We start from the raw sequence: 15,457 nt of genomic DNA, 5'->3' as shown, positions 1-15,457 counted from the left end.
ATTCTTCAGCCACGCCTCAACTCTCCGATCCATTTCTAGACCATACATGCCCGATCCTCGTTTGTCAGCGAGCACAGCGAGCGCGTTTCTAGCATTGCGTGCGGGTTAATGTCCCATTTGTGAATTGTGAGACCATGGGCAGCGGTCATAGAATGCAGACTATTCAGTTTAATAAACCTTTCCTCCCATTGAAGTGGCCATTAAAACACAGGCAATACGACTGCAGTTTTATTACAAAACACCTCCAACACGCCACATATGTACAATGCACACAATTCGCGAATATGTTGCCATGGTAACCGCGTAACATTTCGCCGGTCCAACGCACGACACACACTGTATTTGGTAGCCTCGCATGCCAGTAGCGCCGGTAACACTCGGCGCCATGTTGGAAAGACGTCGCAGCGCGGACCCAAACTGGGGAGCGCGCCAGAATAGCGGTACAGAGGGCCTACCCGCACCTTCACGGCAAACCGGGTACGTTGGCAGACCTCTGGCAGCCGGCCCCGGGGACGCAGCAGTACCTCACGGCTAGCTAAGGAGGTAGATGGACCCCATGGCCTGCCGCGATGGCTCCCCGAAACACCGCTGCCTTCAAACCGAGATTCAGATGGGAAAAGGAATAGCTTGAAGAATATCGTCCCCCTAGGTCAGCCTAAACCGTAACAGGTGGAGAACGTAGTTGTTCAAGCAAAATATTGACAGGCAATGAGATGTGCTTCACTGAGGTGCTGCTAAGAGCGAAAGGTAACACAAACGCATGCAAAATAATAGCTCACATTTCTAGGGTGACGCCTGACGGCAGAATATCCCGAAATCCACAAATTGTCGGTAAATGGTAACACTCATAACCCCATTTAATCTAATTCTCGAAATAAAAATAGCAACATCTGTTGGCTGACATGGCAAGATAAATATAATTGCGGTCGTATGCCATCCACCAAATTCCGTGGACTGGTGTGTGGTGTGCAGATTCGAGAGGGCCAGACACACTTATGTAAGCCTATAGGCCATGGCGCCTTCCCTTATATAACGATTCGCTTAGACTGAACCTCGGCTTATTACGATAGCAGCTAACAAAATTCGCCCCATGGTGAGCAAAACGGACTGACACAAGCAAGCATCCGTAACAATCTAACGCACTCAGATCCTGGAATACCTGTCAACATTTCACCTTGAGCCCAGCCTCTGTACTCGCTTATTGCTCATCTTACGTAAGCACGCAAACAAGCAAAAACAAAAGCATATATAGCATTTGCGAGCGTCAGGGGTCCAGCAGACGGTTTTTCCAACAAACCATCACAGAAAGGCGACGGCAGCGCGTCGCCGCCACTGGCGAATAAACCGATTCAAACACAACACACAGTCCGCCCGGTGCGGACCAAATAATATCACTGTCGTGTAGACTGTTGATTGCATGTCCCATCCCTCCCCACCTCCGTAGGCCTCTGTATAAGGTATACAGGGGCCTAGCGACCCCTCCCCTCCCTTCGATGATGGTTATGTACAGATGCTCATGCCCGCTGACCGACCCGGTCTCAGTACATGGCCTCGTGGCCGGTGAGGATGTAGAGATTGCGGTGGTCGCCGGCCGACTCCTCCGGGGCTACCGTCGGCACGCTCTGTAGGGTGATCACCCTGTAACGGACAGCATCACACGACGTCACACACGGCGTCACACGACGTCACATTCAGCGGCGTCACACACAGCGTCACACAGCGTCACACGGTGTCACACCACGTCACATTCAGCGGCGTCACGTGCTGTAGGGTCATGACGTAGCGTAACAACGTTAAAGCGGCCACTTTAATGACAGATGCATAAAACACACAAATGACCATTGACCATATTATCAGAACGTTCTGGAAAAGTTTCGTGACTTTCATGCCTACCAGGGCGGCCCAGAATAATTTCCCTGGAACTGGCGCGGGCCATGCTCATGGGCAATTGGCCTTTTGCAAATCTTAACACGCACACCGACGGAGGTCTGCGCCAACTTCGTACCGACGGGGGGGGGGCGGATGACCGCCCCCCCTGAGATCTCGAGAACGAAACAAGATAGCGACAAGCGGTAAACGGCATCGGATACGCACGGACAAGGTCTACAATTTTTACAAAGGTCATTTTCAGGTCAGGTCAAAGATGACGTCACAGGGGTCGAAAAAGTCAAAATGGCGGCGCTAGATATGGAGAGTTCTTCTCGAATAACTTTCGAACTAGTCAAGATAGGACTAAGGGCACCATCGTGACCCTCTCGTCAATCCGCATCGAATGATATATATGTTGACCTCGAAAGGTCAAGGTCAAAGGTTGACCTCAGGTCACGAGACCTCGAGGTCATCATGTATATCATTCGATGCGCATTGACGAGCTGAACACAATGAGACCATCCGCGCGGCTGTATCTTGTTCCTGTACGGAGTTATTGGCAAAAAAACCTTTGGTGACCTTTGATGACGTCACATGACCTTACAACTGCCCAACAGCAAAACAGACCTCAAGGTAGTGAAGGTTGATCGTATATGAAGTCATGTATGGTTTATGGGGCCATTCCGACCCGTTTTAGTGGTAAAAATAGGGAGTTGATTTTTCCCCCATTGACTTATAATGGGGAGGTCGATAAATTGACCTGACCTTAGGTCACCAATATCAAAATTCCGAGATATACAAATTGTAGCTACTAATGACCTAATAACATCCTGCGACTTTCAAAGGCCTCCGACATCTACTGTAGCTCTGGCACGGTGACAAAGTTGCAAAGAAGTGACGAGGTTGGGTCATTCAAAGTGACCTGGTGACCTGACCTTCAAAGTTAGGAGGTTCAAACTTGCACACCATGTGTAAAATTGATGAGAGAATAGTCGTGCCATATTTCGCGGCGCTACGAGCCGCGGTTTTTCCCACTATCTACGAAAAACCTCAGGGGGGGATATCCGCCCCCCGTCGGTGCGCGTGTTAAGCTCAGGCTTAATGCAGGCATCTCATGCACAAAACGATATGATGGTGATTAAGATTTGGTGGTTACAATTATCGAGATTGGAATGAAAGTTGTATTGCCTATTTTAGTTTCTTGAAATTATCCACTACAGGATATGTATCTACCGTAAGTTTTTTTTTGTGTACACAAAGTCTGATAAAACATTTGAATAGGTTATTCGCTACGGTATGTATGATTCCTTCCTTAGCTCAGTAGTTGTTTTCAACAGTTCTCTGTATGAGATTCCTGAGCAAAATTTATTTTAAAACATGGTAACTACGTCTCAGGAGCAGTGATCCCACATAGCGCGGGCGGACCGCACCACCGCGGCCGGCCATCCGCGACCGGGGAGCCTGGACCAGAGCCCCCCTCCCTATCAATCGACCCGTCCACCGCGCGGCACGCCCCCCCCCCCCTGCGGCGTCACGCGACCGTGTGACGATCCGTGACGTGACGCGCCGGGGGCGTAATTACACGTCTGTGCGGGAACTGAGGGCGGTCGCTGTCTGGTCTGAAATGGACGCACTGCCAGGGCACCAGGGGATTCCCAATTAGCGATATGTGGCAAATGGGTTATCATGTCACGTATAGTGTGCAAAATATTACAGACGGGTTTACAAGAATGATGGACGTAGGATTATATGGCAACTGTTGCCGTTGGAGTTAGAAGTGCAGATTTTTCTTCGAGCTAACAAATATTGATCGAAAGGGCTATACGGAGTAAATTTGCTTCAAAGCCCATCCCATCGCCATGTTACATAGCTTCATGTAGGCATGAAGCTATGTAACATGGGGTGGAGCCTTCCATTTCGCGTCTAGCTAGACGCATCAAGTCTTAGACACGTCTAGCTGGACCGCGGCTGCATCTATCTGACGACAGCTAACTTTAGACGCTTCTAGCTTGGAAGTCTCCGTCCAACAGTTAGCCACCAACTTAGACGCCAACTTGGACGTCTGCTCAGTTGGACGCCAGTTGGACGCCAGTGGAAGTCTCCACAGATGAAAAATGCATCGTCGCTGTATGCATGCATGCATGTATGAAGTATAGCTTCGTCGCTGACTTGAACGATAATGCACAACGGACAACGGTACGGGAAACCAATGCTGGGGGGTTCGTGCAAAACGGATAGGCAACTACCGATGCCGGGCGCATATAAAGTCCATTTCACGCCCGGTTCGGCAGCTGGCACGGAGTATGGCAGGTACGGCAGGTGCACCACTCGGGCAGTGTTCGGCGTGTGGCCGTAACGCACACAGGCGAATTCCAACCCAGCAGTGGGACAAGGGTGAGTTACATGGAATGGAATCAGCCTCACCTGTCGTTGCCCAGAAGCCGAAACACGCGCGAAGGATCGGTGATCTCCTGGGTGACCTCGTTGTTGACGAAGCTGCGTCCCTGCATGCCGTGCTTGTGAAACGCCAGCACGCTGTCCGTCAGGCACACTGGGTACACAGGGTCAAGTCAGGTCAGGTCAGGGTCAGGTCAGGTCAGGTCAGGTCAGATAGCAGGATGTGCAGGCGATTGGTAATACATTCGGTAACGATAAAAATCAATTCAGGACAGACAGTGCGGTCACGCCTGCCACGATATATGAGTGTCGTTTAACGACTCCTCCAAAACGTAAACAAGCAATAACCCGACGACATGTTTGGATGTTTTAAATTAAGATGGGTACCTACCGGCTTCCAAAACATCGTTGAGCCTGGGGACCTTGGAATTGATCCATCCGGTTCGTGACAAAGGTGTAAGCGTATTTTTCCGCTGATGAGGAAAACACAGCGCCCCCCTTTACATACACGTGTCACGCTGTCATCATGCGCGGTCCAACTTACCGACACTTTCTACGTTGAAGTCAAAACGTAGCTCGGATATTTGTTTTCGCGAGGTTTTCGGTTTTCCGTTGAGGTCCACCACCTGAGGAAGAGTTCGAATAAACGTTAGTACGCCTGAACCACTCGCCAAATAACCCACCTTCATCCAATTTTCCACAAAATTACCTATGTACAATAGATTTCCAACGCTGCCCATTGTTTGCATAAATACTAGTACGGAAATACAAAATTCATCGCTTTCAAATGTCAAACCCCACGAAAACACACGCGTACAATCCGCACCAATATGTATGATATACTACATAATATGTAATATAATATTATACATATAATACAATACACCAGTACGCGATACCATAGCCTGCTCGTCACCGCCATTCGATCTGAGTCGGGACGGCGTCGCTTCATGTTCGCTGCTGTATCCGGGTACAATGAGCTGTCGGTCAGTCTGCGTGTTCTTAGTCATTCAGCGTTTAATCGCAAACTGAGGGACCATCTCCGGCAGGTAGAGCACGCCGACTGAAATCCCGTGTGTCCATGATGCGGTGCGACTGTATGATTGTATGTTGGTACGGATGAGTGCATGTTTGAGATCAGTCATTCTTCCATTACACAACTGACTCGAGGCATGGAATAGCCACTGCATGCGGTGGAATTGCCTCACGATGTGAAATAAATAAAATAAATAAACCAACACGCCCGGAAAGCGTTAACACGCCGCTGTTTTCCAATTATGTTCTCGGCAGCTACAAGCTCTGTAACGCATTCCTCTTCCACAGCCAGCACCTCGTCGCATCCACAAGGACACACCGACAAAACAAAACTCGCCACCATCGGTATGCACAAACATCCGGGAGTTTCAATCCCGGAAAAACGCTCAGCACCAGGCCGTTCCTCCGCGGGGCACAAAACCTCCGGCGCCGAGCCGCCCGTCCGTCACGTGACGCCCGTAGCGTGACGCGGCTGTGACCTCAGACCGTGACGCCACAGGTGGTCATGACGCTATGACCGGACAATGTTATTGTGTATGTTGTAGTGTCACTTCAGGAACGATTGAGGCAATGTAGCGGTCGCCACCTGTTGAGCCGCTGTTTGTCCTGCATACCCTCTTCGGTAGACGGAGCAATGCCCCAGCCCCGGTCATCGGGGCTCCAGCGGGGCCGTTTGGTACTTATGTCGCAGTAACGGCGGTCCGACCTCCTTCAGCAATGGATGTGGGTTGGCATACTACGCCGCAGTCTGAGCCGCCAACAGAATGATAAGCTGGCTCTTTACCATTAAGCGTTACTTAAGCGTAACGGCAGAAGCCATGGCCGTAGTAGTTCACGTATTCAACATAGCGAATGTAGGAAATGGCTCAACGCTTTTGCTAATTGCATTCCATTTACTACTGGACTTGCTTACGACATGCACCGCTTGCTGTATGTCGGGGCGGGCGGCATCTATTTACTTCATATTCCGCCCCATAGGACGAATATCGGCTTTGTAACTAAGGTCATAAGCCACGCCGGTAGACACGCTTATCGCCTATCGACCAAACATGCATATACCTGGGCGATAGCAGACGCTGCCTGTCCGTGAATCCTGTAAATTTGATGCGGAAAGGGTATGAGGGTGAGGGAAAAGGGAGGGAGTGACGGAGAGAGAGAGAGAGAGAGAGAGAGAGAGAGAGAGAGAGAGAGAGAGAGAGAGAGAGAGAGAGAGAGAGAGAGAGAGAGAGTCGGCGGCATTTACGCCTCGTTCCACCTCAGCGCCTGACCCCGTTCGTCCCGTGCCTAACAAAGTGCTTGCCGGCCGGCCAGACATCTGTCATCCGTCACCCACAGTTTGACAGAGTCCTGTCGGCAGTCTGACAGTCGTCAGCCGGCCGGGGATCAACCGTCACGAACAGCGGACCGTTCCCTCTACCCTCGGGAGGGGGGGGGGGGGCAGACTGAGCTGCTGGAAATGCGGTGGTGGCGTAGTGAGTCCTGTAAAGCCTTACGGGGCCGGGCTGGTGGCTCACCAGCATATGTTTGTGTGCGATAAGTGAATGCAAAATCAGTAGGCGGAACTATGGTCAAGCGTACCCATTTTCGGGAACGCATTTTCGTTCCCATGTTTGGGAACGATAAACCCAAATATGGGAACGCCATGTAGGCATTATTTAAAACAAGAAAAAGAACCGTTAAATGACGTCCAAAAAATATAAAACGATCGTGAACCGCCTGATATTTGTCTCAATATTGTTGGGAAAGAGTTTGATATTGTAAGGCCCATCGTTGTTTCAAATCGTTCCCCTATTTCTAAAGCAGTCCATCATCCGGGCCGCGAGCCCAAATTTGGGAACGCTCTCGTACACTGGCGCTGCAAGCGTTCCTTATTATGGGAACGGCGTACCCAAAATTGGGAACGATTTCACCGACGCCTTTCAGGGGCTCTTTTCATTAACAAGCATCACGTCCAACGCCGCAAATTATTGTTAACGCAACAATCATCAGATGACCTTTCCGGCAAGACCGTCGCATGTTTCGCCCGGTCTTCTGCGCTTTTATTCCCGTCGATCTCGCAGCGGGCACGCCCCCCTCTGCAGGATTACGTAATTCACAACGCTCAGCGATGTTCAACAAGGTCTTCCATACCTATATCCACCGTCCGCGCTGAGGGTGGAGACATGTCAAGCACCTGTCTGTTTATCACCGATAGTTGACGAGTACAAGGAAGTATCCAAAAATGGGAACGCTGAATATGTTACACCCTCAAAACACCTAGTCCCAATGAAAATCTAGTTTTTTCCTTTCTTGATGAGTGTAAGTGGCAAAAGGCCTGGTAGGATGGGCACGAGGAATTATCGAAATCAGCATAAAAATTATAAATAAGCCACACAGAGCGAGCTATATAAGAGAAATTCCCCCAAAACGATCACGCTTAGAAACACGGAAGACAAAAACCGCGCTCATGACGCTCCTTATAAAACAACTCTAAACAGCTAGCATCCAAATAAAATATGTCTTTCCGGGATGATAAAATACAGCTGGATAATTTTCAACCGCATAAACTGAGTTTACAACAGTAGCTCGGTAAATTCACTCACGTTCCACGCGGTCGTCCGCCCCGACACAAAAGTCAACAATATTACCTCGGGACCGTCCGCGTCTTCGCTTGCATTTGTCAGCATCTGGTGTCGATAGTATGAAAGTTCATAACCAGGCGAAAATTATTATACTTTACCTCAAACTAAAAAATGCTTCATTTTCCTTAAAATTGCATGTTAAATGTCGTATAACCCATATTTCCACCATTCTGTCATTTTCAAAAAATCATTAAAAATATCATTCCACGGTCAATTTCCTTGTTCCACGGTCAGATTAAAGATAACTTTATGGAGATTTAGTAGATACTTAAATCAGCGTGCACTTTTTTGAGACGTGATGCACTTTTGAGTTTTAGTGGGAGAACGGCCGAAAAATTGCCTTCCGTTCTCATAAATGGGAACGCCCGTTCCCATATTTGGGAACTCCGTTCCCAAAAATGGGGACGTTCCTATATTTGGGTACTCATGACCATAGTTCCGCCTACTGAAATATACTGGAGGTGATCTCTTGTTCCTAAACAATTCAACGCACCTGCTCTAATGGCAATGCAACTAGGAAGTGAAAAGTGTATAACACAAAACAAGCAATGCTGCCCGGGCGATAGGCACTAGGCAGTGTCAGGCATCCTTTCATATACACATAGGGAGAAAGGGAGAAAGCCAGATCGGCATCTCATTGCATCACCAGGCCGGCCCGATTTTCTGACCCCACCTCTCTCCCGGCGTATCACGGCAGCGTCTTGCCAAGCTCCCCTCCCCTCGGCCACCCACCTGGACGATGTTATCGTACGCCACGAGCACAGCGTCCCGCTCCAGCTGCGTGACGGCCTGCACGTTCAGCCTCTCGGCGGCGCGCACCACGGTGGCCGTGCCGTCCATGTCCTCCAACTCACAGCCGGGGAACCACGAGCTGGCCGTGTTCTGGGGGAGCGCGCGGCGTCAGAGACAGGCTGGAGGAACCACGAGCTGGCCGTGTTCTGGGGGAGCGCGCGGCGTCAGAGACAGGCTGAAGGAACCACGAGCTGGCCGTGTTCTGGGGGAGCGCGCGGCGTCAGAGACAGGCTGGGGGTCGTCTGGGAACGGTCCCTGTGTCCCCGTGTTCTGGGGGAGCGCGCGGCGTCAGAGACAGGCTGGCAAGTCAGACAGACACAGATCGACACAGATACAGACACAGATAGACAGGGAGGGAGTCGTCTGAACAGTGTTTGGGGATTTTTATCATGTGGTAGGGGTTCGAAATACTTAACAGATTGACAGATCCGCTGGTGTGGCATGAAATACAACTCCAAGGTGATAATTGTGGTATGAAATGTTGACATTCATGTCAGCGATAATGCCTTTTACGAGGGACAAATTAAAACGTGCTCGAAACCCAAGTCACTCTCTGTCACTTAACGGAACACATTACACGTACGATCACACCGATGTTACGACATCGGTGCAATAACAGAGCTGATATAACTGCATACGTGTGACAGCAAGCGGAACTTCAATAACCACACCATTTGGATATTGCATGACTGTACAGCGTGATATTCATTGTCAGACGAAATGGACCGGAACAGTAAAGGTCACCCGTCATTCGGACAGGCTTCCCGTTTATCAGTCACGCCAGTCATGCCAGTACAACTACGCGCAGTTTGGATGTGTTCGCGTATCCGTACTTGTCAAACATAGCACATCACCTCCGCCCACCACCACAACATTTTTTGTTCTTCCGGAAGTTGAATCGCCCCGTGGGGGCATTCTTTCAATGACAACGGATGCGATGGGATAGGTGTGCATTATGTAATGTGTACTGTATACCATCATTATCCAAGCATTACGTAAGCAGGTAATAAACAAAAGGCTGTCTGTAAAGATAAAACGGTTCCGTTCCGGGGATTATCAAACGTTTGCAGCCTGAGGACCGTGACGGTCTAACGGTCTGACGGACCATGACGGTCATCAGAACTATGGTAATCACTGGCTTACTATCAGTAGCCCTGTGCCGGCGTGAAATCAATAATGGTCTTTTATGTGAGGCGCCGCATCTTTGATTACAACGTGACGACCTAACTGTGCACTGAAGTCACGGTACATAGCACGCTGTGTTGGACAATCTCCTCACTAGCAAATAGGTCACCACCGTTATAAACAAACATTCGCGCCCATGAAGCAAAACTCGTCACGATTGCAGTCGAAAACCCCACGCTGCGATCTATTTAGCTCATTGCACAGTCAACATAATATTGCAGAACCGCCCCCCCCCCCTACCAAAAACAAACACAAGGTGTTACAAAGCCTACCGAGCACACCTCAGCGTCATAGCCGCCGCCACCTCGCCGTCCCACTCACCAGGTTAATCATATCGAGCTGCAGCGTGCCGGGCTCGTAGCCCCGGCGAACGTCCACGCAGATGAGCGGGTACTCCATGTCGGGGGTAATGACCATCTCGAACACTCGCAGCTCACTGGGTACGTAACACTCGTGGTGCTGGCGACACGGGGGGGGGAGGGGGTCAGTTAGCGAAGGGCGCCCGTTCAGAAGACATGAACATCAGTATCAGTGTATTAAAAAAAAAAAAAACATGGCGCAACCGGTAGACTGGCAAAGGGCACAGTCCCTTTATGCCCTCAGTCAGGGCACAGGGCTTTCCGCTCAGTCCACACAGGACGTCCGCTCAGTCCAGACAGGACGTCCGCTCAGTCCACGCAGGGCGCCCGCTCAGCAGTCATAGGGTGTCCGCTAGTCGACTGAGAACCACGTACGTACGTCGATCGCCGGGAGGAGTCAAAATGGGATCACGGACAGTGCTGGTAGAAATCGGGCCCACAAACTCATGTAGGTAGTGGGTTTGTGATTGCGCGGAAATAAACACTATGCAAAGTTCGTGTTTGTTGTTAGCTCTAAAATCAGCTGCCGACGGGACAGAGAAAGAAAGGAAAGTTACGAATTGTGTACGTTCGGTTACTTGAAAGGAGAGTTCAAAAGTAATTTTTGCGTTGAAAACAGCACTTTACTAAGATACATTCCTAATTCAAAACCAATATCACATGAGTCAACCATTGAGTCAACTAACAGATCTCGTTTCAAACGAGCCACTTAGCAACAAGGCACACGTGCAAGGAGCATGCCCCACCTTTTTTCAGCGAATCACTCAATACAAGACACAGTCATGCCACCCCTACATCAGGACAGCAAGCCTTTTGTTAGAATCTAATCGGTTATATCAAATACTCTTGACCAGTGTTGGCTCCGCATGAACAGTAAATGGCTACATAGTATTTATCTAGCATACTGAAACACAATGATTGTTTAGCAAACAAAGAAGCAGCGTTTCGAAAAGCAGCCCGGGTAATATTCTTATTAATGCTATCGGGCCAGAATTTCAAACACGACGATTATGATTCGGAGTTTGGACCTCACTGCACCATGAATGATGTGATCATCGCCAGCAAAGAATGAGTCAGTAATTTTCTGACATTCAGCTAAGCACGACCATACGGTTACCCCAATAACATCGAACACCCCCTAGATACAAACTCTTTAAATCTCCCTGCCGACTTCCGACAATACATCCCCCCCCCTCCCCTCTTCACTAACTCTCCGATGTCTTCCTCTCTTCCAAACCTTCCTTCGGCATCCCTCATCTTTTCAACCTCTTACCATCCGTTTCCCCAGCCCCCTACCCCCCCCCCTCTCTCTCTCTCTCTCTCTCTCTCTCTCTCTCTCTCTCTCTCTCTCTCTCTCTCTCTCCCTCTTTCCTCTCTCACCTTCAGAAGCAGAAACTTGTTGAGCGGATCGTACCACTGCATCAGGAAAATTCCCGACGGCACCGCGCCACACAGGTACTTGTAGCCGTTGAACGGGTTACGACCCATGCAGCAGCGCTCACAGCCTTTGGTATCCGGTACCTATCAGAACGGAGGGGGTGGAGAGGTCAATGGGGGCTGGTGTGAGGAGGGGTGGGGGCAATGGAGGCTCAGGTGTGCAGGGGAGGGTAATTGGAGGCTGGTGTAAGGAGTAGTGGGGTCAATGGGGGCTGGTGTGCAAGAGAGGGTCATTAGAGGCTGGTGTGAGGAGGGATGGGGGCAATGGAGGCTGGTGTGCAAGAGAGGGTAATTGGAGGCTGGTGTGAGGAGGGGTGGGGGAATTGGGCAATGGAGGCTGGTGTGCAAGAGAGGGTAATTGGAGGCTGGTGTGAGGAGGGATGGGGGCAATGGAGGCTGGTGTGCAAGAGAGGGTAATTGGAGGCTGGTGTGAGGAGGGGTGGGGGAATTGGGCAATGGAGGCTGGTGTGCAAGAGAGGGTAATTGGAAGCTGGTGTGAGGAGGGATGGGGGCAATGGAGGCTGGTGTGCAAGAGAGGGTAATTGGAGGCTGGTGTGAGGAGGGGTGGGGGAATTGGGCAATGGAGGCTGGTGTGCAAGAGAGGGTAATTGGAGGCTGGTGTGAGGAGGGGCGGGGGCAATGGAGGCTGGTGTGCAGGGGAGGGTAATTAGAGGCTGGTGAGGAGGGGCGGGGGCAATGGAGGCTGGTGTGCAGGGGAGGGTAATTGGAGGCTCGTCTATGGGGAACCACAGCTCAGCTTAGCTTGTTTACTCTGTACTGGAGCGATGATAAGCCGCCCGCTTCGTGGACTTAATTTAAATCGAAAGAAGTTGATGAATGGATTCTACGAAATTTTTGATGAAATTCTTTACAGCCTGATATCTGGGCAGAGTCCAGAGTCAGCGGAAAAAAAAACACTTGCTAGCCATGCAATAAACTTTAGATCTCAGCTCATTACAGCCTAAACGAGCCGAAACGCCTGCCCAGGCCCCAACAACAACTCTTGTGCTGCACCATGGTGATCCAGGAACAACCGATCACAGCAGAGGCAATCGAACACGTGACCATGTGAGCCGATACTCTAGGTCACACCGCCGTGGGTAGGTAAAGAGTCACGTGACATAGCACGGTCACACACCGTATGGGTATTGTTGTGAATATTGAATGTGACACGCAGTGGGACACGGCGGGCCCTGAGTGATGGCAGTGGGAGCAGCATATCGACCCATAGCGACACGTCAGTAGCCGCCAACGTCCACCGTGGGTCCGGAGATACCGGGTTATTCCACTCGATATTTATCAGGATCAGCGAATAACAAAGGCTTGGTCTTACGTCACTGTTTGATCAATTCAACTTTTTGACACAAGGGCAAAGAGAACGTGTAAGCAGTTAAGCACACAATACGTCATCCCTGCACAGCGACAGACGCCATGGTGAGGTTGCGGCGCCAGGCGACTGGTAGAGCTCACCTTTGTCGTCATGGCGAATTTCCTCGGTACCAGCTTCTCCGGGATTTTGTTCACGTTCAGTGAAAACCGATTCAGTTGCCGCGAATGGAGTGCTAGCAGGTCGTGACGGTACAGACACGGGTTCTTCAGACCTGTGAAACGGAGCAAAAATGTGCAAAATAGCAGACAGACAGGCACACACAATGAACATACACAGCTGCGCACCAGTGGACAGTGCCATAAGCACTTTTATTCGCGTTTAATTAGGAGTTGTGCTGACTCGCCATTGTTGGCTGGGACCCTGCAAGCCACCACCCACAATTACCTCATCAGTGGAACAATTGTGTTTCCAGCATGCGGTTGTCATCAAACGTCCCGTTCATTTATGTAGGTCAAAAAGGTCATAAAAAATGCTTAAAAATATAAATTCCTGCCCAAACAAACAAATTCAAATGGGGACAAATACGGACGCACGAAACAAAGCGGTAAACCGAGGTCGATATCAAAAAGGGTCCTGCCCTGAGGACAGCGTGGCACACCAATAATCCCCAAATACACCCAATCACCCATTTTCCCCACCCCCAAACCAGCGCCCGACTCCCCTCATCCCCATAACCCGCGGAGGGAGGGGAGGGGAGGGGACACCGACCTGAGACGCTCATTAACGTGTCTTTGACCACGACCATCCATGTGGTGCGTCGGTTGAACAGCTGCTCCATGGTGGCTTCGTGTAGCTGGTTCAGATTGAGCGTGTAGACACCCTCGGCGGCACCCAGCAGGATGTGCTGGTCGTGGGTGAGCGGGTGCACCCAGGTGGTGGTGCACAGAATGTGCAGCGGACAGCCGTTAAACACCTGTAGGCGGTAGCACAGAATGTGCAACGGACAGCCGTTAAACACCTGTAGGCGGTAGCCGCTAGGTTAGGGGTTACATTTAGGGCAGGCATGGTTGATGGTTGGATGGTGGGTCAGTTTGCGCTCTGGGCCATATCGATAAGCCAGACCGGGTTATCAAATGTAGGTTCTCAGGATTTAGGTTTATGACAATCATTAAAACATGGCAGTTTCATCCACGTGGTAACTGATACAAGTATCACCTACTGAACGCTGTGTCAACAGAGCACGGGGTCTGAGCGGGTTTCACCACTCAGTGAGCCGAGCTATCAGAGCTACTCTGACAACAACACAACTGAGCAATCAATTCGCGCATACCATTATAACCCAGTCGGATTATGTAACAAACAGTTCTTCCCTCGTGAGCATACATGACGTGACATAGCCTATTGACTTATTTTTGATAAGCAGGTGCCTACGTGGTGACTAATGAGACAACTGTGAAAGGCAAGAGTCCATGCGGTAACGCATCACCCACCTTTGAGAAGCGGGCGCCCATATCGGGCCGTTGGTTGTGACCCACCTTTGAGAAGCAGGCGCCCATGTGCACTTTGGGAGTGGGAGGCAGCCCGTTGGACACGGGCCGCGGTGGCGTCGCCTTGCGGAACTTCTCTCGTCGGCGCGGCGGCGGCACCGGCGAAGAGGGGCCCGCCTCGCCGTCGGCGGCTGCCGCGTCGGCCCCGTTCGCTGCTGCAGGGGGAGGGGGAGAGGGGGTCATGTTGAGTTTGGGTCATATTGTCATGGTCGTCTCTTGTCAGACTCGATAGTCTTATATGCTGTTTTGGAGAAATAAAGTGATAATTAAGACAGTATTAAGTCCTTATGAAACTGTCTTATGAAATTCAAATTTCCTTTTAAATGGTCTTGCAGCTATGAAGTGAGCCGCACCCAGTCACCCAACCGAGTCAGGTTAGAGCTGAGTCAGGTTAGAGCCGAGTCAGGTAAACTGTAAACTCCGTGCTGTCCCATCTCCACGCTGTCCCATTGTGAGCTGTCCCACCTACAGTCTGTCCCACCTACAGTCTGTCCCACCTACAGTCTATCCCACCTACAGTTTGTCCCACCCCGTGCTGTCCCACCTGTGGCCTCGCTGTCGGAGAGTGACCGAGTGCGGTGGCCCGCGGTCAGAGTGCCCGCCGGATCAGTGGCCGGCTCGTCCCGACCGGAGAGGCTGTGCCGCCGCCGCAGGGTCGAGTCGCCTGAGGGCATCGCCGGGTCAGGTCAGCGGAGTCCCCGCAAAGAGTCCGTGTGGAGCGTCTGCAATCAGCTAATGCAGCTAGCTGCGGGAAGTGACGCCATACGTAGGGGGTAATTATAAGGGCAACCGCTCAATTACAAGACATTTCACAGCTGAATGATACTTTATGATTTTAGGACGCTCGGACCTTAACCCTATTCCTGGCGGGCTCCGCCGGGACAA

The 15,457-nt window shown here is 50.8% G+C and overlaps 1 protein-coding gene across 13 annotated transcripts in view; it reads right to left on the bottom strand.

Moving 5' to 3' along the window:
- Window positions 1-215: 215 nt before the first annotated feature.
- The window catches only part of LOC122373247 (mitogen-activated protein kinase kinase kinase kinase 5-like), a 35,571-nt gene continuing 20,329 nt past the window's right edge, over window positions 216-15,457 (bottom strand). For all 13 annotated transcript variants that reach the window (XM_043351115.1, XM_043351107.1, XM_043351108.1 and 10 more), the window contains 10 exons: window positions 15,117-15,236; window positions 14,561-14,727; window positions 13,794-13,998; window positions 13,166-13,296; window positions 11,639-11,779; window positions 10,221-10,358; window positions 8,655-8,804; window positions 4,811-4,892; window positions 4,294-4,420; window positions 216-1,638 (listed from right to left, as the gene is read on the bottom strand). In XM_043351115.1, the coding sequence (XP_043207050.1) occupies window positions 1,539-1,638; window positions 4,294-4,420; window positions 4,811-4,892; window positions 8,655-8,804; window positions 10,221-10,358; window positions 11,639-11,779; window positions 13,166-13,296; window positions 13,794-13,998; window positions 14,561-14,727; window positions 15,117-15,236 (1,361 nt within the window). In that variant the 3' untranslated portion in view covers window positions 216-1,538. The remainder of the gene's footprint in view (window positions 1,639-4,293; window positions 4,421-4,810; window positions 4,893-8,654; window positions 8,805-10,220; window positions 10,359-11,638; window positions 11,780-13,165; window positions 13,297-13,793; window positions 13,999-14,560; window positions 14,728-15,116; window positions 15,237-15,457) is intronic.

Source organism: Amphibalanus amphitrite, unplaced genomic scaffold, assembly GCF_019059575.1.
Source record: "Amphibalanus amphitrite isolate SeventyFive unplaced genomic scaffold, NRLGWU_Aamphi_draft 001466F_arrow, whole genome shotgun sequence".
Lineage (NCBI taxonomy): Eukaryota > Metazoa > Arthropoda > Thecostraca > Balanomorpha > Balanidae > Amphibalanus > Amphibalanus amphitrite.
The sequence above is the reverse complement of the archived record's forward strand: the minus strand, read 5'-3'. Positions and strand labels throughout refer to the sequence as shown.